The 26,914-nt window shown below is 33.9% G+C and overlaps 1 protein-coding gene across 1 annotated transcript in view; it reads left to right on the top strand.

Annotated features, from left to right (window-relative positions):
* LOC126978626 (voltage-dependent T-type calcium channel subunit alpha-1H-like) overlaps window positions 1-17,643 on the top strand; it is a 182,362-nt gene extending 164,719 nt beyond the window's left edge. Inside the window, exons 7-20 of the mRNA XM_050827604.1 lie at window positions 5,747-5,918; window positions 7,252-7,293; window positions 8,814-9,090; window positions 9,164-9,256; window positions 10,299-10,531; window positions 11,375-11,489; window positions 12,337-12,432; window positions 12,812-12,965; window positions 13,222-13,260; window positions 13,687-13,883; window positions 13,949-14,132; window positions 14,205-14,415; window positions 14,486-14,695; window positions 17,603-17,643. Of these exons, the coding sequence (XP_050683561.1) occupies window positions 5,747-5,918; window positions 7,252-7,293; window positions 8,814-9,090; window positions 9,164-9,256; window positions 10,299-10,531; window positions 11,375-11,489; window positions 12,337-12,432; window positions 12,812-12,965; window positions 13,222-13,260; window positions 13,687-13,883; window positions 13,949-14,132; window positions 14,205-14,415; window positions 14,486-14,695; window positions 17,603-17,609 (2,030 nt within the window). The 3' untranslated portion in view covers window positions 17,610-17,643. The remainder of the gene's footprint in view (window positions 1-5,746; window positions 5,919-7,251; window positions 7,294-8,813; window positions 9,091-9,163; window positions 9,257-10,298; window positions 10,532-11,374; window positions 11,490-12,336; window positions 12,433-12,811; window positions 12,966-13,221; window positions 13,261-13,686; window positions 13,884-13,948; window positions 14,133-14,204; window positions 14,416-14,485; window positions 14,696-17,602) is intronic.
* Window positions 17,644-26,914: the final 9,271 nt, after the last annotated feature.

Here is a 26,914-nt window from a genome sequence, read left to right as displayed (position 1 = left end):
ACAAGGAAGCTCATTCCACAGCTTCTATGTTTCCTGAGTGTTACTGTTAACGTTAAATTTGATTCAAACCTTAACAATAACAGCTTATATAACTGTTAAAAATCAAACTACAAATATACTAACACTGACGACCTTAGCGTTTTTACAACAAGGTAATAAACTGGAATAAACGTATTTAATGTTCACAACGCGCTGCCTTGCAGTCTGATGTTTGAGTTTCAGAGACAGCAGACAATAGGCTCAGCTTAGAGTTAAATCACCTCGGGGAGTGAAATAAGTTGGACAATGCAGCAGGCAACCCAGCGCTAATTAAATCGGGTCCAACGCGGCAACACTTAACATAGCCACTAATATGCCAGACATTAATTTATCGCATTCACTGGGGTTAGAGCTGAATATATATACGAAATATAGATATACTGTTTACTATGTTACATTACAACTCAATGATCTTAAGCCTTTCTCATCAAGACCTCTCCATCGATATGTTTTATGGGGATCTGTACCTATTGTGGTTGCTGAGCAATTAAATTTACAACGCCGCCTTTGTGCTCTCTAAATAAGTTAATGGTAAAAATTAAATGAATATAATTTCCGACTGATCCCGTTACTTTTGTCTCAACAATAAACGACGATGACATCCAAAAATATTTTACCAGTGGGAGGCTCCTTTGCACAGGATGCCGGCTAGATTATGGGTACCACAACGGCGCCTATTTCTGCCGTGAATCAGTAATGTGTAAGCATAACTGTGTTTCGGTCTGAAGGGCGCCGTAGCTAGTGAAATTACTGGGCAAATGAGACTTATCATCTTATATTATCTCAAGGTGACGAGCGCAGTTGTAGTGCCACTCAGAGTTTTTGGGGTTTTTCAAGAATCCTGAGCGGCACTGAATTGTAATGGGCAGGGCGTATCAATTACCATCAGCTGAACGACCTGCTCGTCTCGTCCCTTAAAAACCCTTAAGCCTAGACCAAGATCAAACGATATACTAAGTGGGTCTCCGGTCTGTACCTATTATGGTTGCTGAGGAATTAAATTTACAACGCCGTTTTGTGCTATCTCAAAAGTTAATAGTAAAATTTAAATAAATATAATGCAATTTCCGATTAATCCCATTATTTATATCTCAACGATGACATATAAAAATATAATTCTATTTCGTAGAGTGCAATATGTTTATAAACTTTATGATACTCATTCTAATGCTATCCCAGCCGGTACCGCCGCAACCGCTATGTCTCTGCATTTTAAATCTGTAATTTCTTCGAAAATATTCGTTTAAATTACATGCTGTAACAGGCCATATTAAATTTACAATGTATTTAATGTACTTGATTGGATAAGAATTTAATCTGTATTGCTTAAAATCGCTTCATAATTATGCCATTATTTATCGGTAAAAGTAAAGGATACAATTGGTTATTGTAGGTTATCTCTAAGAGATAGACACAATATAGCATTGTGGTTCTTTTGTTGACCATTTTAAAGTGTACAAAACTGTAGTACATTAGTTTGATCTATCTCGTAGGGTTCAGACATCGTTCGCAATGTAAGAGCAAAATATGTGTTTTTACGACATCACATTTGAAACTTCTAAAATTTTCAGTGTTTCTCTAGTATGCATGTATTACCTGTATAGTAACGTAGACAACCTGTATAGCCGAGTTGTTAGCGATCCTACCTACTAAGCTAGAGGTCCCGGGTTCGAATCCCGGTAGGTGCAAGCATTTAAACAAACATCTATATGATGAATAATAGATGTTTGTTTCCGAGTCATGGATGTGTAAATGTATTTATGTATGTTTATATCAATATATGTATGTTTAAGTAAGTATATTGTATTAAATATATCATTGTCTTGTAACCCATAACACAGGCTATATATGCTTAACTTGGGGCAAGATAATTTGTGTAAATAAAAAGTGTGTCAATATTATAGTATAGTATAAACCTTCCTCTTGAATCACTAGTATTAAAAAAACGCATAAAATCTGTTGTGTAGTTATAAAGATCTAGGCATACATATGAACAGACAGCGGAAAGTGACTTTGTTTTATGCTATGTAGTGAAGTGACATAGATAATGATAGTGCCATACCTAATTAATTCGTGCAATTACAAAATTTTAAGTCTGTGTATAAATAATGTTTCCCTTGCGCTCATATAAATTTACCAGTTCAATTATATAATTACTACTTCGTATAATTAAAACGGCAAGAAATATTTCAAAGCTTATTACATATGACTTTTCAAATAAAACATGGCGTGAAAATATGAAGTATGTTCGCATTTTGGATCGGAGAATTAACTAATTAAGGCTTTTAATTACCATCGTTTATTACAGTCAATTTCTGTGTGACACTTAAGTAGCGTGTGAGAAAATATTGTCTCTTATTTGTGAGGTAGCGAGTTCTATGTTAAAGAATGGAGTACACAGTGTCATTTTCTTTTGTAACAGTCCAATTAGCGTCCATCAATGTCTTATACTTGGCACACTTAACAAGTTAACAGTGCCCCTGAAACACGCCATAAATTCATATCAGATATCATATTTTTTGAACTTTATTCAATGTCCACTTAACAACTGATGCCGAAAAAACATATGTCATTGAACTCGGGTATATCACCCGTGTACACCGGGTGGTACACGAACTTAGGAATTAAAAATTATTGTGTAGGAAGGGCCTTAGCGTGTACCAGGGACTCATGATTGTGCTAGTACACATAAGTTTAATTTATGGACCATAAACAAAGAATGGGGCAACATAATGTATACTGTGATACAAAAATATCCTAGTAATACACAATAAGAACGTAGAGTAACAATATTTAGAGGTAATTCTCCGCGAGCTAGATATTTTTGCTCACGTTAATTTTTATCCTTTTTCTAAGTATTGTTAAGTTGAAATTACAAGATGAGTGACGAAGACATAAAATGAATCATAGAAGATTCTGATGTAGAGAAAGAAATTATTGGATCAGGAAGAAGGCCAAAACACGACAGTCACACGCAGGATCATCATCGTCATTAAGATTACCTATCAGCACAATCGGGATTACCAGGAACACAATTAGAAAGTATGTCTTCTTCAGGGCGCCGTAGGGTGTGAAATGAATGGGCTAATGTCCTAGCATCGTATGGCTCAAATTGACGAGTGCAATTGCAATGCCGCTCCGAATAACGGGGTTCAATTAGAATCCTGAGCGGAACTGTATTGTGTTGGGCTCGTCGTATCACCCATCTGGTGACGATTTTGACGGTATTTGCGTTGCTGCATTCGCTAACAGATTTTTCTGTCTCCTCTATATTATACAAAATTCAAATCTATATTTATTTAAATATATGACTAGGCAAGGTCAGTCACATAGGGTCCTCGAAGTAATCCATTGTTGTGGGCTCTGATCACGGATCACGACACCAAGTAAAACACAATCTTACAAATACAAGGTTATCATTATTAGCAACAAACGTTACAATCGTTATGGTAGGTACACTTGACAAAGCCTGGTTGATTAAGTAATAAGAACGTGGTGTAACACAACCGACTCGCTCGATAGTTCACCCCTAAGTGCCTGTTCAGCCCTCGCTCGGTGCCCGCTTTCGCCCGCACTCGCACCACACGACGATTACACTCGAGCTAAGATGAATACCGAACCATCTTCGTAGGTACTCGCTTGTTATGCTCGAGGTTCTTTACTACGACATAATATAACATTTAGCTCACAAATTGAATTGCCTCAGGGCAGCGGGCATTTGAAATTCATATAACAAACAGCTTGTATTTAATTGTACACGATTTACTTGACCGAGTCATTCGTAAATACGTCTCTGGCTCAATACCTACTTAGAATAGTAGTTAATATGGCATAAAGGGATATAACCTTTCTGTAAATACCAACTTTAAAAATAGAACTATATTGCTTTTTAATCTGCGAGATCAGTTAGAACAAAACACAAACTTTGTGCACAGAACTTATCTGCACTATAATTGACCGCCCGTCAATAGAAGCTACGCTTGTAAAATTTTAATTCCAAAAGTTGCTTGCCTTGAGTCGAAATGATTTCTAATCTCTTTCTGGCTTTATTTTTTAAATAAGTTTACAAGAAAACATATAAACAATATAAGGATCAGATTTGTGTGAAGGAAGTGTGACCCTTTTAATCTATGGATACGTTTAAAAATGGGTGACGTATCGAAAGGATTCGTTCGTAAATCGAATTATTCGTAATTACGATTCTGTTTCCAATGCCCACCTAGAACAGTATTAAATTTGGAATAAGTAGAACATACTAAACTTTCTGTAACTGGAAAATTCAAATTTAGGACTGTGTTGCTTTTTAATACGCGAGATTTAATTTCTTTTTTCCTTGTTGGCGTAAACAGTATCAGAATTACAATTAATTTGAAATTTAGATAGTTAAATATATGAATAAGTGCTTTTATTGATAGATAACTAAACGATATCATAGCGATAATTTCTACCAGTTTTATTCTATCGCAATCGATGTAAATAACTTTTTACTAATTATTTTAATTTCAAATACGTAAACTCAATACTCAAACAGCATGACTAAGTTAAAAAATAAATTAAAAATATCAAAAAAACGACGAGACTTATTGATCACAGTAAATGCATCAATCGCCACACACTGTAAATATGTCAAGTTATTATGCAAGCAATAATTAACAATTACAAAGATTTTAGGACAAAGTAGTTATTCTTAGGCCAAATTAGTTCATCCTTTAGGGGATAGAATAAACCCCTACAGACTAGGTTAAACTAGTGTCTCCTATCGGCCTTTGGACAAACCCGTTTAGTCTAGGTTGAAATAGTTGAACCTAGCATGAATAAGAAGACCTCAGCATAAACTGGTTTGGCCTAGTCTATACTAGTTTGTCCTATAAATACCCGAAAAGCCGAAAGGAGGTTAAATGGGGCCCTATAACGAGTCCATTCACAATATTTAAGAACCGTAGTAATGCCTTATAATAAACCTCAAAGAAATAAAAAATATTATTATTTTCTCTGATGTGCAAACCCTATTTCAGTAATAGTAAATCACGGAGAAATTTTAAAAAACCTATCGACAACAACCTAAACGAATACTTACTTTTTCATCATAAAAGTCAAATTTACAGAAACGGCCCAGTGTGCTCCGCCTTGCTCAATACACAACCTCGCTCGTGTGGCATTTGGCACCATCGTCGGTGTTATTGATGCGAAAACCGACACAACACGCTGTTCCCTCTCGGCAACTGTGGGCAATCGAAGAAATATACTGTGTCCTTCACATAACTATTTTTTTTCAACTTGACATTTTTTGAAGCCAGTACTTGAGTATATTGTATTAAGATAGCAAACATATATGAATGAAAAATAGAAAAACTATTAAAGTAGACAATTATTAGGTAAAATAGGTCTTTCTGTCTAATAGTCTGGTTCCCATGACAGCTATACTAGGGTTGACAAAATTTTCGGCTTTGATAATTAATTATATTTTACGGGAGTATTTTGTAACACGTTGTATATTGTAACGAAATTAAAGCCCACTGAGTTTTTGTACCCGTTCTTATCTGGTCTTGGGCGTACTATTTCGAATGAGTGGTAGTTTTTGACGTTCAATAAGTGACTTTAAATCCTATTATGACTTAATATATTTTAATTTTAATTTGAATTTTATATTTATATATAATAATATTAATATTTTTTTTTCAACATTCTAAAGATACTTTTGTTCCAGGTATGCGTATTCTGGTGATGCTTCTACTGGACACTCTGCCGATGCTAGGAAACGTTCTTCTCCTCTGTTTCTTTGTATTCTTCATATTTGGCATAGTTGGGGTTCAATTGTGGGAAGGAATCCTCAGACAGCGGTGTGAGCTAATGCTTCCACCAAATGTCCTTCGACCCAAGTATGTAGTAGTTTATTAAATTATAATTATCTAACATAAAAATATTTTTAATTAGAATGACGAAAAGAACAATTGTTATTATATTACACCGCTTTAATTTCTGTTTTAATAATTTCATTTAAATCAGTAATTTTAAGAAATTTGTCCTTTTAATTAAAAAAATCTTAGGAAGGATTTATTGCATTAAGTATATCTTCATTTGTAATGTTTCTTAATCATGGATAGCTTTTAATTAGTTCGTTGAAATTTACATTCATTAAGAACCAAGGTAATATATATTGTGAAAAATTTCGGGCAATTTTGTGACGTTAACATACTATCAATTTCGACTCCTCTCAATTTTAAGCGATCAGAAAGGAAAAATAGTTTTTTTTTTTCATAGCATTTGCTCGAGTGCTCGTCTTAGCGACACGTCCCATTGCTAAGTTGACTGCATGCAATATTTAATGCTTATATCACGAGATTTAGCTTTACATCATTTTAACATTTTACTCATATTTGTCCACAGAACGCATGTTATGCTTACATTAACACTTAAATATTGCATTCCGTCAACACTCACTAACATTCTCATGAGTTACTTGTAAAGATATAATTACTGATTCACATAACGCATACATTACAGTACCTCATGTACTTAACATAATCGTAGTTATACTATCGTTTATAAACAATCCAGTTTAATACTTTAGAATGTTAGGCATGAAACTAATAATGTGTATCCAAAAACATGAGAGTATATTATGTTGATTATTACTAGTTTAGTGGCCTTCTACACGACTGGCATAAACCGCCGACTTGGTCGGGTTGATGTAAAAATGGGCAGTGTAGAAATCGGTTGACAGACTAATATATTTTGGTCTATGTCAATGGCTTTGGTCGCGAGCGCATCCCTGGCAACGGGCTGCGTAAGTGGTAGGCCTCGACCGTCTGAAACCCTTGTCAGTTGTGTTAGGTGGCCGTCACCGGGCGTTGTAATGGAGTCAACCTCTCTTTTACTCACAATTTCATCCACTTTTTTTATAAAGAAGTTATTTCCAAAGCAATCTTTTGTTGCTTCGAAACACATGGAGCAATATTTAGAAACGTCTTTAAGCTTTGGATTCCGGAATGAGAACTGACAAGTTAACAATCACCCGACCGCGTAGAACGAATACGATTGACCCGACCAAGGACACATTGGTCGGTTGATGGCAATCGTGTAGGAGGCCTTTTAGAGTTAAGAAATGCATCAGCTCATTTAACAGTGGAAACACATTAAAGTAATCATGCTTAGTTGATAATATATAGTTTTGTAGGAACACTACCATCACAGCATCAATTTGTGTTCCAGAGACCTGTCTGAATGGTACAGAGTGCGCGTCCGAATAAATTCGTAAGATATTGGGCTCAAATATGTGTTTTATGAATACATTGAAATTTGTTGTTACGTGTACCTCTACACATCTGCCGTCCAGATGTGCTTTCGTATTTGCTTCCTCTCGCGAACTGGCAGTTTTGGTTTTACCCTCGTCCATTTTTCCTAGACTTTAAAATCGAAAAATATTTAAATCAACTGTAGTTAAAAGATAAAAGTTATTACGAATAGAATACTTATACAGATTTTAATGATTCTGGATGATGACTAACCAACTCGCATGAATCTCTATTAAGGATCGCATTGATTGTGTAAAAAGAAAAGGCATAACCTAGCAATTCAGTGATTGCCCCTTAATTTCGCAATTTTTTTGTGATTTACTTTTAGAATATTTAACCCTTTATATAAATAAATTGAGTATATTTTTTAAGACAACTGCCAGTTTGTTTCAACTCGATACACAAAAGTTTCACTACTTCCTACATTTATCGGTTTTACAAAAAAACAAAACCTTACAATTCTTTCTTTTTTATACTCTGAACACTACGACACCCAAGGCTATACTGAATCTCAATGTGATTTAAAATTTTGTTTACAGTCAAATATAGCAACTTTGTTAATACATTGTTAATCATTAACATTTTTGACTCATTCCGTCTGTTAACATTCGATCATGATTTCCATATTAGCATTAAACTCGTATTCGATAACAACATTAAGCTTAACATTCCTTAATAACTTTTCACACAACTCAAATGCCTTATTGAAGCTACATATTACTCGAAGTAATACCCCATTATGATCAAACTCACGTAAGCCTTTCGACCTTAATCATTTCGATCCAGTATTCACCTGAATAACCAAATATTCTTGAATTGGCTATTACATCGATACCGGTGGGTAGCTAATTATTCTCACCCTTATCCTTCCCTTCGCTTTCATTGTCTGCATGACCTTTCTGTGTACCATTGAACGTTCCAATAAAAGCATGATTTATAATTCGCTTGATTTAGCATAATTGTATCGCTCATTGCGTATTTATTGGTGGACTAAAAACCGGACCGTTTCAGCTTTACAATAACTCTCTACTGCTCTGCGATTCTAAGAATATTTCGGAATATTAATGTTATACTTGGTAATCTTAAATTCTTATATTCTTTCTAGTTTTTATTTATATTGACGTATAAAATGTAAATACACATTTGCCTCGAATATAAGCACATTATGTATTTTAAATATATTTTAATCTGCAAAATTAATCTTTCAATTTCATCTCGCCATATCCTCAAGAATTAATCCAGGCTCGGTCCTTAGTCCATCCCCTAAAATCTATTCAATTAACTTCATTATGAAATTGAAAACAAAAACGGATTATTTGTGCATAGATTAATAAAAGTTACAATTATTAGCTTACTTTTAAATGGACTCTAGTAAAACACAGCTTTTATTGCAATTACAATTTTCACAAAATTACAAAGTTATTTGCAAATAAAATAGTTATAGCGTGAATATGTTAATGTGATTTTTTTCTTATACAGTATATCGTTCTACTACGAATTCTCCAAAGAGCTGGATTATATTTGTACAACGCCGGAAGATAGCGGGATGCATCTGTGCGGAAATTTTCCACCTTACCGATATGGCGCTCTAGTATGCAACGAAACAGCTAAGCAGTTCTCTTACAACACTCCAACCAACACGTCATGCGTTAACTGGAACCAATATTATACGAACTGTACTCAGCGAGGATCTAATCCATTTCAAGGAACAATTTCGTTCGATAACATCGGTCTTGCTTGGGTTGCCATATTTCTGGTGAGTTTCACTTTTTGCTTAGCAAAAGTTACAAAAGTTGAGTTTATTGATGAGCTCTGCCGTCCGTTTTTAGGTGATATCATTGGAAGGATGGACAGACATAATGTATTATGTACAAGATGCGCACAGTTTTTGGGATTGGATTTATTTTGTGCTTCTGATAGTCGTAAGTATATAATATAATAATATTAACTCGCTTCATTAGCAAATGGTTACATTCAAATAATGCTACTTGATCTGGAAACACATTAATGGATTATACGCGTTGATTGAGCTGGAAATTTTGCAGAGTGATTGGAAATTTCAATTTGAACAACACAATATAACAGATGATCACATTCACTCATGAGATAACTCAAACTTGTATCTGTCCCCATCTACCCGCGCTTAGATTTCATTTCAGAGGCAATCTGGCCATGGAAACGGATATTCAAATTCAAATTCAAATATTTTTATTCAAAATAGGATGTGACATCACTTATTGGAAGTCAATAAAACTACCACCCATTCCAAAATGAATGCCTCAGACCTGAGAAGAATGGGCGCAACAAACTCAGCGGGCTTTTTTTTTCATCGATTAAATATGTTTACAAAGTAATATTGTACAATTAAACTTATTATTTAATAGCCTGAGGGCGGTCACTCCATTCCCAATCTGTGGTATCATTAAGAAAGTCATTTATGTTATAGTAACCTTTACCACACAAACGTTTTTTAAAAATTCTTTTGAATAACGTTATACTTTTGTTTTGAACATCTTCTGGGATCTTGTTGTAAAAACATATTCATCGCCCCACAAAAGACTTACTAACTCGACTTAGACGAGTAGTAGGCATCATAAGTTTATGTCTGTTCCTGGTGTTAACATTATGATTATGACAGTTTCTAGCAAATTCACTTATGTGCCTATGAACATACATTACATTATCAAGAATATATTGAGATAATTGGCACAATTCAATAGTTTTATTTTTCTTAAAATACATTTTTAGTAAAATGACTTGTCTGACACTGAAAATCAGTCTGTATTGGAGATTAACTTCAACAAACACACAAAAAATAAATTATGTTTCTGATTTATGTTTCATCTTTAATTATAAGCATTATATTAAATGCTGCTAATTTGCTCTTAATTTCGTATTACAAATCAACTTCTTTGTTTATCTGTAAATGGGTTTCGCAAATTCGCAATATAAATAAATTTTCAGATTGGATCATTTTTCATGATCAACCTATGCCTGGTCGTAATCGCTACTCAATTTAGCGAGACGAAAAAACGTGAAATGGAGCGAATGCGTGCCGAACGTGCTCGTTTTACATCATCATCCACATTAGCATCATCCACAAACAACAGTGAGCCAGCCACGTGCTACGCTGAGATTGTAAAATACGTCGCACATTTGTGGAGGAGGTTCAAACGGCGTATGGCGAAAAAGATTAGGTAATGAATCAAGTAATAATCAAGCAGGCTTAATAATAATGTTTTTAAATTTATTTACGTTTGATTTTAGGCAGAAATAGCGCTATTAATTTAAGCTTGTTGTTATTATTCTTATTCAAAATAGAATTTATTGAACGCAACAAACATCCGATCGAAAAAGTATGCCTCAGACCTGAAAAGAACGGGCACAAGAAACACAACGGACTTTTTTAAATTTCGTAATTTGTAATTTTTATGTTATGTCGTACAATTTAATTTATTATTTAATAGCCTGAGGGCGGTCTCTGTAATCCCAACCTTGGGTATCATTAACAATGTCATTTATGTTATGGTAACCGCAAACGTTTTTTAAGAATTCTGTTGAATTTCTTAACACATTTGCTGTGTGCATTTTCTGGGATCATGTTGCCCAACAAAAGACTTACTATCTCGGCTTAACCGAGTAGTAGGCCTAACAAATATATGTTTGTTCGTAGTGGTAACATTGTGATAATCACAGTTTCTGGTAAATTCTAAAATGAAATTAAACAATTGTTGTTTAAGATTATTGAGGGTGGTTTATTTTCATGCACCAGGAATTTGTCGTTTTTGTAAGTGAAATATTAAAACAGCAACCTATTTTTATTATAATATACTTGTCTCTTTTTAATTCTTATAATAATCGAATACTTTCAAATTCTAATCTCTCCTCTTTATGCTGCATTGAAATAGAGCACCGAATCCGCTACTCTACTTTTTCCTAGCAATTCTTGCTTGACGGAATAAAATACAACAATAGTGTTCCTTTAACTTAGCCTACTTTTTAGGGTTTAAGATATCTATTCAGTGTTTGATTTTGTACAGGGTATATCGATATCAAAAGGCTCAACTCAGATGGAGGGCAAGTCGAGAAACATTACAGTTACCAGCCAATCGACCAAAACAACATCATCCACGATGTCCGAAGAATCAACCACAGGTATAATCATTATTACTTTAACCTACTAACCAACAATTTTACAAGTAACGTGAAAAGCTCATTTCATCTGATTTACTGCATATTATCAACTTCATTTTTCACCTACAGACCAATTATTGGGTATTTTTACCGACTGACCCGTGTTACTGGTTATGTATTGTAATTATACAATTTTTTTTTATATTATATTGAGTAGGCCTCCGATTGGCAACACTAAAGGGACTGCTCCTCAATGTTATTGTTCTTTTTTAATTTTACTAGGTCTGATTAATTTTTCTTTATTTCGTTAAAGGTTTTTTATTTATTTATACTTATGACATTTGTTTAACAGTGTAATTATTTCCAATAAAGTTAGTGTAATTATTATAATGTTACATGTTACATAGCGATCATTCGTACAATCAGTAAGTGAAAAACACCACAAACATGTGTGGATAGTGCCATCACCAGTGCTCCTTTGCACAGAAGGCCGGCTAGATTATGGGTACCACAACAGTGCCTATTTAACTTACTTTAATTTAGTAAACAGTGCGTAAAAATTACTGTGTGTCGGTCTGAAGGGCGCCGTAGCTAGTGAAATTACTGGGCAAATAAGACTGAACAATTGTAGTGCCGCTCTGAATTTTTGGGTTTTTCAATAATCCTGAGCGGCACTGCATTGTAATGGGTAGGGCGTATCAATTACCATCAGTTGAACGTCCTGCTCGTCTCGACCCTTATTTTCATTAAAAAAAATATTGCTTGTTTTGAGTGCTCTAAAATTAAATGAAAATTATCTCGAAATATTAAAAATAATTCAAGTTGTTGATTATTTTTTTAATCATTCATTAAAATAACTTTGTGTTAGGGTAATGGGAAGACAGCTGCAGATGATGGGACGGAAGAGCCCATTAGCAGGCCCAGTTTGTTACGAGTCCCTTCGTTATCCGCCGCAGATCTTGAGGTATAATATTATCATGTTTCATCTAATTGTTTGAAAACAAAATATATCTTGTATTTGTTTCGTAGATATTATTTAATTTTGGGTTTCAGGTATTCAAAGAACAACAGTGTAATTCCTGAGTTTATGATATTCAACTCTCACTCTTTAACAGTTTTAAAGTACAATTTAATCTCATATATAATTTTGACCCTTTATACAATGTGACTTATAATTCTGAACAGTTATTTATAAATTTTAACGTTATATTTAGCTTTCAACTAATTTTAACAAATTAGGATAGTAAAGTTATCACTATTTGCTCAACAACAAAAAAAAGTATATAATAAAGATCTGTCATGAAATTATTAATTTATTTAATGAATTTCCAATCTTTACACAGAATGCTTCAAACCTCTCCTTATTATCACCACCATCTTTGGTACGACGCCGATCGTCAGTGATGTTTAGCGACACAGTACTGCTGCATACTCCAAACGCAACCCATAATTCACATCCTAATAACATCTGTTCTTCTGAAAAGATGACTCAAACTGGTACGTTGTCTCGGTTCACATTCATTGTTTCAATATTTTAAACTAACCTCATTGTAACAGTATTTTATATCTTAAATGATTTCGACTAATTAATTGTATCTATGTAAGCAAAATTTCTGAATCCTCTGGATTTGTTATGAACTTACTATAATTCTCCTAGCTCTTAAGTAAACTTCCTATAAGACTGTACTTATTAACTTTCGTCTTTTTACGTGCTTTGCAAATTTTTAATTTAATAAGATAAATAAATTTATAGATTCATTGTGTCAACGTGAATGGCTCAAGAGCCAAAGTGGTGAGTCTAGAGACATTAGATCTAGACTGGCATGTAATGTTACACCTTATACTTCTCAGACTATTTCCTATCCTTTCTTTGTGTTTTTGTGACTCATGACTCTAACAGGTTTCTTTATTTTCTTCCTAAATTTCAGAATTAATATGTTTTTAATTTAGATACGTGTTTAGCTTAAATAACTATTAAAAAGGTAGTAAATTTAGTTCGTCACAAAGGGCTTATATTAAATTTGTGGAATTTTTATTAATTTATGAAAGAAAATATTCCAATCATCATGACATTTTAATTTATTATTAGTATTACACTTAACTGCGTGACGAATAGCGTAATAGTGTTAAAACATAAGAATGCCATACAGGTTTAAAGTTTTGAAAATACAAAAAAATAGTAGATACGCACTGTAGTGACACTTATTTGCGGACGTAGAATTCGACCTTCCAACCGGTGACTTGGCTGAAGATCGAGCTGCTGCGGGAGGGACCATGTCTTGTCAAGAACTATTAGCACTATCGGGTGCTCTCTCAGCTGCCTTACCAACAGGACAAGTTGCTTTGGATTCTTTCTTTGAAGAGCTCACAAAAGGCATCAGCAAAAGAACCGGAGACGAAAGGCTTGATACAAAGGTACGATATTAAACAAAAAGCATAATTCATAATTTTTCTTTCGCTAACAATTTGTTTCCCCCTAGATCGTGGAGATGGAAGATTTCTCATGCTGTGCTGATCTAATAGCGATGGATATGGCAACAAAAGAGACTAAAAAGAGTCGATTTTCTATAACCGTTCATTTATTATGGAATCGAATTTCAAAATTTATGTCCTTACTAAGGAAATATATCAAGATTGTTGCTAATCACAAATATTTCCAGCAAGGTAATGATTTTCATATACTTTTTCTGAGAAAATTACTGCAATGATTATTTTAATGTAATTAATATATTTTAGGTATTTTGCTAGCAATTTTGATAAATACTCTATCGATGGGAATTGAGTATCATAATCAACCGGAAGAATTGACGGTTATAGTCGAAATAAGTAACGTTGTATTTTCGGCTATATTTGCTGTTGAAATGGTCTTTAAAATTATTTCTGAAGGTCCATTTAGGTACATATCAAATGGATTCAATGTTTTCGACGGTATAATTGTTATTCTAAGGTAAATACCAAATAGTTGACAATTCAATAAGTGTTTGCTAACTAAAACTAAGATATTTGTATTTATTCAGCGCATTTGAGCTATCTCAAAGTTATGGTAATGAACAAGATTTGGCTGGGAGTTCCGGATTGTCTGTGTTGCGAACTTTCCGGCTTTTGAGGATATTGAAACTGGTACGCTTTATGCCAAACCTAAGACGTCAGTTATTTGTCATGCTACGTACGATGGACAACGTGGCAGTTTTCTTCTCATTACTGGTTCTGTTCATTTTTATATTCAGGTAATTATTAAACGTTTAAGATTCTAATTGAAACGCGTTTCTAGATTTTGTAAGAGCAAAAGATATATAAAATGGGGTTTTAAATATTAAATTAAAACAGAAACTTAAAATGCATGAATTAAATATTTTTTAAGTTGATTTATTTTCAAATTATGATTTTATTAAATAATATAAGAAAAATATAAAAAAAATATCTGCTTTAACTTTTTTTTCTTCTTCTGGGGATTTGAACTTGCTCTTTTATTTTAAATGAAATAGATATTTCTAAATATCGCCAACAGCTTTTTCTCAATAACTTCTATTGTAGACTGTGATATGTACGAGTATTTACCCACCACAGCTTGACCCTAATCATTTTTCCTCGTAGTAACTTTTTCTTTAAACTCAATAAGGTATCGGTATACCTTAACAATGATTTCATTCTAAGATTTGGGTTCTATTTTAAAATGTTTGGCATATAGACCTGTTTCACCTGCATACTTTAACCCGTGCACTTATTAACTGTGAGTGACTTGTCCTACTCTTCTACTCCCCTTATGTTGGTAATTTGTTTCTTAAGACAATCACAGAACACTACTACTTTCACACTCTTGACAATTTTTATCTTCTATTTGATAACTGTTCACAGTAGCCTCACGCTTATATGCTTTTTCTTCACCTTTTATTTTCACTTCGCTACTCATTTTAGATTTAATTGTACGATTTCCTCCTTTTTAACAAAGGATAGTAGCTATCGTTCTATTATCTAATCGTTTATTGCGTGATAACGTTCAGCATCCTCGGTATGAACCTCTTCGGGTGCAAATTCTGCAAGAAAGATGAAGAGGGCGATGTAGAGTGCGACAGAAAAAACTTTGATACTCTCTTGTGGGCCTTTGTCACGGTTTTTCAGGTATTGCACATTTTAAATTAAAGTTCCTATTAAACAACCAAAAACAGACTGTACTTGAAACATTACTAATCGCTTATTGGGTCCGTCGCCAGTGAACTTGTCAATACTCACGACAGTGACATGACGATCATTTGTTTAACAGAAAGTTTTTCTTGTGACGGCTCATCTACTAACCACGCGAGTACACAAACGATTATTCACTATGCTGCAAGAAATGTATTTCAAGCTGAAGTATTTTTACGTCAAATTTTTTTTTTTCGAATTAACTTGCAACATGGTGTAATTTAACAAGCGTTCAGCGTAACAGCTAGCATAGAAAGTTGCATAGACGAATAGAACCATTAACAGGTAGCTCGAACATCATCTAGTATCACGGTCATAGTTACAAAATTACTTCAATGTTACAACATACACATTGAGATGAGCACATAAAACAAGGTAGTCTGAAAGCTTGGTTAATTAGGGTAGATTGAGATCGATCGAACCGAGTCAAGGGTTACCTTCGTCAACTCCTCTTATCCCACTACTATTACTTACTATACTCATTAATTACCTGTCACTTTGCATGTTGCTTTTATTATTTAGATCTCTCTTAAACATGTCAACAAGTCTTTATTAAAAATAATAGCAGCACTAAGCACGATGTCTTTGTTTATGCATCTATTCCATAACTTCATCACAATCTATCCGAATTTAACATTTAAAATTATATCCACTCTTAAATATTTAACTGGCTTGGTAATAATATTTGTCTTTCTTCCTCTCTTTTATTCATAACAACTAATTGGTTTATTTGATTGCACTAAGTGAATGATAAATTGATAAAATAAACAAACTGTTAACTCAAGCACTTACTTTTCGTTTATTTTCTCTTACAACATTTTAAGGCATTCTACCTTCTAAGGCAGTATATAAATATGTATGTTAATATTGATAATTTGTTGGGGAACATGCACTTAATAATATACTTAAATGATTGTTCATAATACTATAGACGATCGTGTTAACAAAGCTGATGTAGTGCCGCTGCGAGGATAACACTGCTTAATATATAGTATACTTAGTAAACATTAATTTTTGTATCACATTCATCGTAACATTTACTATCTGTATTGATACTTGAAGTTGCAGTGATATTGTCGCGAGCGTAAAATATAATCCTGACGATGGTACGATCGCGGCGTATGCGCATAGCATTTTATTTTTCTTTCATTTTCTCATCGGGCTCACCACACGCAGTATTCTGGGCATGTATCTATTCGGTGGTAAGTTTTGCAAGTTCGTCGAAGACAATGGCACCGAACGAGACTGTACTTGCCCCGAGATCATATCGCATCATCCCAAGTGTGAATGTGACAGAAAACATTTTAATAACATCTTGTGGGCTACGGTCACTGTCTTTCAGGTAAGCTTTGAAAGACCAGTAGACGAATACACTGTCGATTTATTTGCGACTCCTTTTATGAAGCAGTTAATGCGTGTTTCTCGAATCAAGCCCAACGATATAAATATAAAATTGAGAGTCTTACTCACTGTTGTATATATTTGAAAACTAAATGAAATAATGAACACTAACAATCGAGAAACTCGGATTCAGGCGTAATCGTCGTTTTTCTTTTAATAGTAGACAAATTTAGCAAGTCAAAGCAACGTATTGATTTAGTGCTTTGTAGTTAGTGCATCTTGCTTTGATAATTTTAATACTGGAGCCTTTTGCTTGTGTACTCCAAAATGCCGTCTGTGTTAATTATAACAGTGTAAATTGTATGTACACTAACACTGTCAAACTTATTAACACGAACACGCTCTGATACAAAGTTTTCCTTGTTTGTATTTTGTTAAAAGTTATTATATTCTACTTTACAACGACCAACATTAGCACAACTCAAACACAATGACAGCACATCTTGCTTATTATGATTTATTGAACATTTTTGGTATTTTGTGATAATTAAATGTTGTCGTAGATAAATTGGCTGTCAAAATCGATCGTAAAGCATACCTAAACTTTTCAGGTATTGACACAGGAGGATTGGAACGTGGTTTTGTTTAATGGAATGGAAAAAACAAGTCATTGGGCTGCGTTGTATTTTGTAGCCTTAATGACTTTCGGCAATTACGTATTGTTTAACTTGCTCGTTGCTATATTAGTTGAGGGGTTTAGTTCTGAGGTAAGCGATCTGTTTTGTGATCTGTGTAGTCCCTTAAAACATGAGATATGTTGAGTGAAATGCAAATTTCAGCGGAACGAAAGAAGGGAACGGGAACAGCGTGAATTGGCAAAATCAAAACTTTCTAATGAGTGTTTTTCTGATAATAATGACCAGTACGACGAATCAAATTCAATATCACATTCGAGTGACAGCTTTTCTCAGGTAAAGTTTTTAAATATCGTTTTTTTTATATGAGTATTTTAGGCAATGCTATATTTCTTCGGATTATATTAATACAAAATAAAGAGAACGGCTTAAACAATACATTTTACTGGGTGTTAGAAGCCCTCAGGCACAGTTACAGATATGTCAAGATTAATAAGGTTTCATTTAAGCAGAGGATATTAATGTGCCAAATTTGTATAATAAACGAAGCTTTTGAATTTACCTTATTTTTATATTATGTGAGTGATTATTTTGAAATTTCTGAGTAACAAATTGTATAAAGTATACTTATTTTTATTGAATCTTTTTAGAATGAAATAAAAAATTATTGGAAATCGGCTGATGATGTCCGTAAAGCTAAGGGCGAAACAAGTAGTAATAAAGAGAAGGCGATGAAATCACGACGAAAACCACGAACAAACCATAATTCATCATTATGCAAAGACTGTGCACAATCAAATAAATGTAATTTACAAAAGGTAAAGGTAAAGTGTATAAATAAATAACAACAAATATATAATTACAATAAATTAGCTATTTTAGTGTAGGATTATTAATGATTTTTGTATATATTATCATATAATACATTATAGATACTAAATATACTTTATAGAGGTAGCGTACGTAATGACAAGAACTGATTGCCCGCGGTACGATAAACGATCGGTGCACTGTTAATACACGCAGAATGTAATGCAACATTGTCGAAGTATTTTTTCAGTTCTCAAATAAAGTAGCGTCAGCAATGAAATTCTAAAGAAAAAAAATCTACAGTGACGATACGTTTAATAGCAGATCAGTTATGAGGATAATAATTAATTCTCATTGAAAAGAACATATTACTAGTATTCATTATTTTATAAATAAATACATAATAATAGCCCTAACTGAAGTAGGTACATAAAGTATTGTAAATATAGCAATAAGTATTGTTATGTTATAAATAAATTAAGATAGCGCTACAGAATGCTTTAGTACAATCCCTTAGCTTTGACATTTGCTTCAACTAGAACCATAGTCTATTAAATTTTTAGGAATCCAAAATGCTAGCATCAAACACTAATGACAATAGCAGTAGCACTGTAGTCCCGATGATAACTCACACAGCCGCTACGCCACAAGATTCACCATCAACCACTCTAGAACCAGGAGCATCGTTTAGGGACTTTAATGTGGCTTTGAGTTTAGAGAGGTCATCTATGCTATCAAGTTTGGATTCCATTGATCGTACATCTGTAAGTGAATGATGATTTACATTTTGCTGCTTTTATGCTTATGATTCGCTAAAATGATTTAAATTTACATTTAGTTTTGATGTTCTATCATACCTATTTAATTTGAATGTTGGCAGGCTGGATTTAATGTCGGTCATTTGAACCGTTTTAAAGAACAATAGGACTAAATTGGGGCATAACGAAAAGGTCACCTGATGGTAAGGGATCACCTACGCCTACACTCTGTAACACCAGCCGAATCAGAGCTTTACCGGCCTTTTTAGTCATTGCAGGTGCTATTTCTGGAGTTTCCCGTGTCATGTTGTCTTGGAAATGAAACTAGGCAACAACACAATATTCAATAAATTGGTTATTTATTGGGGTAAAGTTTCTGTTAACTTCTGTGATCACGTCTAGATATATTTTTATTACGTTTTTGCATGACTTGATATTTTTTTACTAAGCGATGAGCCAACTCATTATAGGACTCTGTAGATATTGTATGGTTTCTGTTTTGTCTGAATTAATTCATCAAGCAATATCGTTTAGTCTCTTAGTAGTTATTCTGTTAAAGTATTTGCTATATTGTTGTTATTAAAATATTTCATTCCAGTGTTCAAGTATTCCGGGCCTACTGAAACCTCCAAACAGTTACACCTTGACGCTTCATTCCGCAGCTGCTACTCTAGGAGCTGAGAAAGCTAGATTACCAATGTCTTTAGCCCCTCCTCCACTAACTTTAGCTCTACCTTCCACAAGATCTTCGACACCTGTTGCAACCACACCAAGATCTTTACCATCACCGGTGTTGCCGGAAAAGAATCTCCAAGTTACCATAGCAAAAGATGATAACTGTTTGAACGTCACTGATAGGTCCAGCTTATTAAGTTCTCAAAAGTAAGTATAACATTCAATAAACTCACACATAATGAGATTTTCTTCCAACAGGTATTACATTATTCAAAGCTATCTATGTCCACTTTATAAACTAGATGGATACGATAGTTTGTTAAACAATACTTTTAAACATTGAAAGCTGAATCAGTTAATATGGGAACGACTTAGATTTACTTTTTTTTTAAATTTAATTGTTTTATCCAAATATGACGAGTTTTTCTTGAATGTTAATTCCGCTAAGTTATGTCTTTCTCCAATTCGACACGTGATTCAGCTCTACATGAGGCAAGGAGATATTGACTCGCTGAATTCTGAAACGAAACTCAACTTTGATTGATTTGATAATATATATGTACCCAATAATTTTTTAAATGGTTAGTATCAAATAAATTTATCCATTTTTCTTGAAATAGAAGCTTGGCGATAGCACCGATGACGAACGGGGAAGATAAATGTAGAGTCCAACGGGGCTATAGCTGGAGACTCTCACGATCAAGCTTGAAGAAGAAGAAGCACAGAACTGGCTCGGACTCCGATGCAGTTGTGCTCAACAATGGAAGAGACCATTTCACATATAACGGTAAAGTTATGAGCAGTTTTTATATGACAATAAGGGACGAGACGAGCAGGACGTTCAGCTGATGATATGCCCTGCCCCTGCTGATGTTTATATCATTTAATCAATATTTGAAAATTTGTGATTTTCAAATGATTCATAACATTGCTGAGAATTTATATTATCTACCAACTCGAATTTAGCAACATACGTTGAAGTTATGATTAATTAATTTAGCTTCGCCGTTGTTAGCGTTAAGTCCTTGAAAATGTATTATCTTTTATTAGATATACCAACAAAAACTCAATTTACAATTGATTTGACCAGTATATTAATTCTTATATAAATTTATACAGTTTAAATATTTATCAGTGTGAAATGACAAAAAATAAGAGTAAAGAATTAATAACTTTTTTGGGTATGACCTCTACTTAAAAAAAAATAATGCAAATAATACATAGGTTGGTTGCCTGGATGTTATCAAATCAAATCTAAATCACTTTATTCATCATGTAGGTCACAGAAATGACAAAATAAATTTACTAACTACTGCTACTTCGTAAAGGGTTGATTAAAAAGGGTAATGAGAAGAAGTAGCAAGAAACTCTAACTATTTTTTTATAAAACCCATAATATACAAAGTAATGTCATCAGTATAAAGGAAAGACTACTTAAATTTAAATCCTTATCCCACAGGATCCAGTCTCCGAAAAAATGACATTCTGTTATCGTCGTCAATAGTAATAAAGAACGACACACAATCAGAATTTCCAAATAACAGAACAAGAAATCTCCCCACACAGAGGGTACTGACAAGCCCTGCAAGAAGAGTTTCTGCCCATGCAACTCCCCTTTTACCTGATGTAAGTATTTTACACTCAAATTCGCGGCATTCGGTGTTGCTTTATATTTCGAAGAAGATATGTAATTGTGATTTTGTTTGGCAAAATAACGTTGAATTCAAAATATTTTATATACAAATAAGAAGCAACTAAAAGATATATAACTAAAATATTAACGGTCTTACAAATAAACTTGGTATAAAGTTATATCTGAGAATAAAGCAAGAATGTGCAAAATGTTTACAAATAGACATTTTGCTAATTATTGGTTTGTTCGGAAGTATAACATTTGCCGCGTTTATTTGCAAGAATTCCTAACATTCGCAAATTTTCAGTATTATCATTGCACTGACAGTGTTGTCAGCGATATAGTCAACATTTGGCGTATTCTTGGTTTCTTTTCAGGTATAACTTTATACCAAGGTTATTCGTATGGCCGTTATTGTTTATCATTTTTTAAGCCCCGTAAGACTTGTATAGAACGTAACGTTGATTTTAATTTATTTTCACTAAAACTAATGACTCCGAAGTATTCTGTTTAAATAAAAATATGTAACATTATGTTTTTATGAGTTTTTCAACGTCAAGTATAAGAAAACTTCAGGAAAATCCTTGTGATTGCTATGATTTTATGGAACTTTGTTGAAGTATCGTTTAACTGTTGTATTCCTGAACTACACACATGATTCTCGGGCATACTTCCATCTCAAAGGCTGGCAACCCATCATTTGACTTCTGGTACAATGCAAGTAATATAACAGTAGCGTAGCACAGCGGTCTGCTTGAAATTAATACCTACGTCTGGTCGAAGCGCTAGGGTTCATACATACAAAAATATTGACGAGCGGACAGCGCGGCACAGCTAATTTAGATCGGGCACCAACCAACTCCGGCGGCACACGACTGGCACTGGCAATAGTTTTGTCTGCCCAAGATTGCTTAGCGGCCGTGAAAATCGTATGTATGTGTGCGTATGTCGATTCGGGCGCACTAGTATGAAGTTAAAGAAACGTAATATTACTGTATTGTCCATCTGGTATCTCCATCATTGCCCGTTTGCCTCCTCAAATATTAAAAAGACGTAATGAAGGACGAATAAATTGATATTACTGATATTTTTTTTTAATTTAATTCACACCAAATCAAGTCGTCGTGTGTAAAATCTTCTTCCCAAAAAGAATCTTATTCACGATCGGGCGAACCAATTTGCACACTGTCACGCCATAAATATAAAAGTCAGGGCTTTGGCTTCCCTCACCTATTATGACTTGCAAAAACAATGGTTATCGAAATATATTCGTGAACTTCTTTTACATTGTTATTCTTTGGCTTTCGAGAAATTTCGCTAAGTCACAATTATAGATCACTTATAGATGCCCGGACAGACTTCATTCTGTCAAAATTAAATAATAGGTAAAAATAAAATAAATATAACTATCTAAGATAAATATAAAGATCTATAGTATTTAAAGTATTTAATTGGATAAGGATTAATGCTGTATTGCTAAAAGCACCTCGTAAATAAGCTATTTATTCTAGTAAAAAGTAAAGAATAAAAAATTAATATTGTTGGTTAAACTTAAGAGACAGACATATACCATTTTTGTAGACCTTTTAAAGGTGACAATACTGTATTACATTATTTTGATCTATCTCGTAGGGTTGAGCCAGCGTTTGCAATGTAAGGTACGACATTGTATTGGAAACCTTTAAAATTATCAGTGATTCTCTACTAAATTATGAATCACTCTATCTATTAAATAAAACCGCATAAAAATCTATTTTGTTCTATAAAAGATCTAAGCATACATAGAGTAGGACAGCGGGAAGGTCTAGAATGATCTAATATCAATTTACATTTTAGGTCTCGTGGAAAGCCCCAGAGGCGGGGTTCACAACAGATTCAACAGTTCGCTTGCATACCGAAAAGTCACCTCCACACAGACTTTCACTTACTAATGACTGTTTAACAGGTAAAATATCTTTAAAGGGGCAATTCTTGTTTATATATATATTATCTGAATCTCAGACACGGCTCCTACGATTTTTATAAAATTTAGTATACAGGGGGTGTCGGGGACGATAAATCGAACTACAGGTTTCAATTAAAAAAAATGTAGTTTTATCCGCGTCTTAATGAGAAACAGCCACAATAACATAAGAATACAAAGGTAAATTTCGCCACTATATACAAGACTATAATAGTTTAGATGGGACATTGGGTGATTAGAAAAGCAGAAAACCCCGTTTCGATTCTAGATGTCCTATAAGTTTTTTTTTTTCAAGTTTTGTACATTCTTAAAAATCTGAGCAAGGCTCGGTCGTCCGGATATTGACTATTTAACAGGTAAAATACAGCTTTATTTTTTAATTAAAAAATCTTAGTATACAGCCAATATCTTAAAATAAAGGTGAACAGAATGTTAGTTAAATCGACTCAAAATTATATCAATAAAACACTCATAAGGCCTCATACATACTAGCGGCTAGCCGTGATGAAAGCTAAATGCGGGTGTAATGAGTGCTAATATATTTTTATATGCAAGCAATCGTACTGTATTTTCATAAAAATTCCAACCTTCTTTTTACAGATACATTTCATTAATAAATTTAGTTTGTACCAAAATTTATGTACCCGAAACCGAACCTCACGGGATCAATTGTAAAGTACATCCTTGAAATGAGCACCACAGCCCAAGAGCTTAAGAAATATACCAAAACCCTTATATTTTTACGTCTAGATAGGCTGTGGACAGCTGTGAAAACATTGACACGATGTTTGCCTCGCACTAAAGTAATAAACATGGCCTGTTTTCATCGGCTGCCTAGCAGCAAGGGACTCTATCTAGACGTATAAATTATCTAAGTCAATAACCATAGAACAAATTTTTAGATCATGATCACACGGTTATCTTAGTTCTAAATACTCCTGCATTTTCTATAAATTTTTAGTACAAATTCATTCATCATCAGCCGGAAGACGTTCACTGCTGGACAAAGGCCTCCACCAAATATTACCACTACGATCTGTGCGCTGCCCTCATCCAACGTATTCCAGCGATCTTGACCAGTTAATCGGTCCATCTTGTGGGGGGCCTACTAACACTGCGTATTCCGGTAAGTGGTCGCGATTCGAGGACCTTACTGCCCCAACGGCCATCAATTGGTATATTCAATCCCAAAATTGAGGGAGACACATAAAAATAATAACATATTGTAACAGTAAATAAACGAAACCATTTATTCCACACGCACGCAGTGACCTCAGTATCCGAGGTAAAAGCCAGTAATATAACACCGAGCGGGCAACTATCGCTGCTGCCGGCTCGGAACGGACGGAACGAGTCTCTACCCAGGACAAACAACCAACCCTTACCATTCATTAAACAAATCAACGAGGAGGTTCGTATACTCACTGTAATATTAATTATCCTGAGCAAATATACAGGATGGCCCATTTAGATCGGTCAGTCTATAATATCTATACAGAAAACTTAACAGGGCATCGCAACGCAGCCGATATTAATACAATATTTGTGCTGCAGAAGAGGGCTATTCGCGCTATTTATAACCTAGGTCGTAAAGAATAATTTAGAGCAGAATTCAAATAAATTAACATCTTGACTGTTGCTTCTCAATATATTCTTGATAATGTTATGTGTGTTCATATAGGCACATAAGTGAAATTGCTAGAAACTGTCATAACCATAATGTTAACACTAAGCGGCACGGCTAAGTTACCATTGGCAAGTCTCCTTTGCACAGGAAGCCAGCTAGATTATGGGTACCACAACGGCGCCCTTTTCTGCCGTGAAGCAGTAATGTGTAAACATTACTCTGTTTCGGTCTGAAGGGCGCCGTAGCTAGTGAAATTACTGGGCAAATGAGACTTATCATCTTACGTCGCAAGGTGACGAGCGCAATAATTGTAGTGCCACTCAGAAGTTTTTGGTTTTTCAAGAATCCTGAGTGGCACTGCTTTGCATTATAACATTATGCTAAGCTATCAATCAGCTAAGTTTTACGTAAGTAAAGCCTGAGCAAAGTCTAAGTACACCCTACAGATCTCAGCCAAATACGTAGCTGTCGGGCATACTAAAGTAAGTAACCTGGGCCTGTTGTCATGCGCGGCCTATCTAGACGATAAATTATCTAAGATATTCGTCTCACTGTGAAGTTTATTTCAGGTTGTGACAAACAACAGTAGCAAGTGTATATTCTCATCGAGGTTCGACACACGCCGGTTTCAATTTAAGGACCTCTTCCGTTTCATGGAGCCAACAGGCTGTCTTAAGGAAAAAGAGGATTATTCACTTTATATATTCCCACCGAATAATCTGTAAGTTATCTCATATATTGAACAAGGGTAGCATTTATGTGTTTATTTATTATAAGAATTTTAAATTATATTTTTTTATTATTTATTTATTCCGTGCACCAGTCATGATGACGCGATCCTATGAGACTTTCCTCTACTAAAAAGTGCCCATAGCAGCTAAAGAAGTTTTTTCGTGAACTGTCAATCAATGAAACATAACCATCAGCAAAAATCTTAAGAATATATTCGTTACCATAACCTTCAGAAATATTAATATTCATAATATTAAAATACTCATATTCAGTAACTTGAATTGATATTCAAGACATCTAATCAAAATCTGTCTACAGACACAAAGAGACTCATTACTTTGATCCTTATGAACCATTAATTTGTCAATAGCGTGTTCATACTGTCGACATAAGTACGTGCAAATAACTCGGATTTGTGTCGTGATTACACGCGAGTATTACGCTGAATTGTAAATTGTTTATTTAGGTACTGATGCGTTCAAGAACCGCACATTATTACCACCATCAAAATAGACTGTTTTCTTAGAGCAAATTTCTCATCTTTAAAAATGTTATTATTGCTTAATAATTATATTGATTTCAATTATATTATTCAATTCTCGAACATCTCTAAAAAACAAAGAAATTTGATTTGTCTTTTATTCTAATATCAATCGATTTGAAATGAAATGTCAATATTGCAAAAAAAAATTGACAAATATTTCACCTAAGTAAGATATAGTACGATATTATGATAGATGGGGCCGACTCTAGTTTGTCTTTTAAAAAAAAATCCTGACAGCTGCCAAAAAACTTTTCGATACCGCCATTATCGAAATTTACGGTGGTCATAATATGCAGCTCCAAAATGTATGATGGAGTCTTATGATATGTGGGTAGATAAAGTAGTGTATGTAATCGAATATGTAGAAAAAACCACTCGTCTTAATTGCCCTTCATTATGTACAGTCACATAAACTACTATTATATGTTCGCAATCATGACATTAATATCTTGAGTTTCGTAATGAAAAGGGAAAGATCTCTTTGTAGTAGAGCTCAATATAATCTTCTTAGAACGGATCCAATATCGTCTAAGTAAAGCTAGATTA

The sequence above is a fragment of the Leptidea sinapis genome, chromosome Z, assembly GCF_905404315.1.
Source record: "Leptidea sinapis chromosome Z, ilLepSina1.1, whole genome shotgun sequence".
Taxonomy (NCBI): Eukaryota; Metazoa; Arthropoda; class Insecta; order Lepidoptera; family Pieridae; genus Leptidea; species Leptidea sinapis.
The sequence above is the reverse complement of the archived record's forward strand: the minus strand, read 5'-3'. Positions and strand labels throughout refer to the sequence as shown.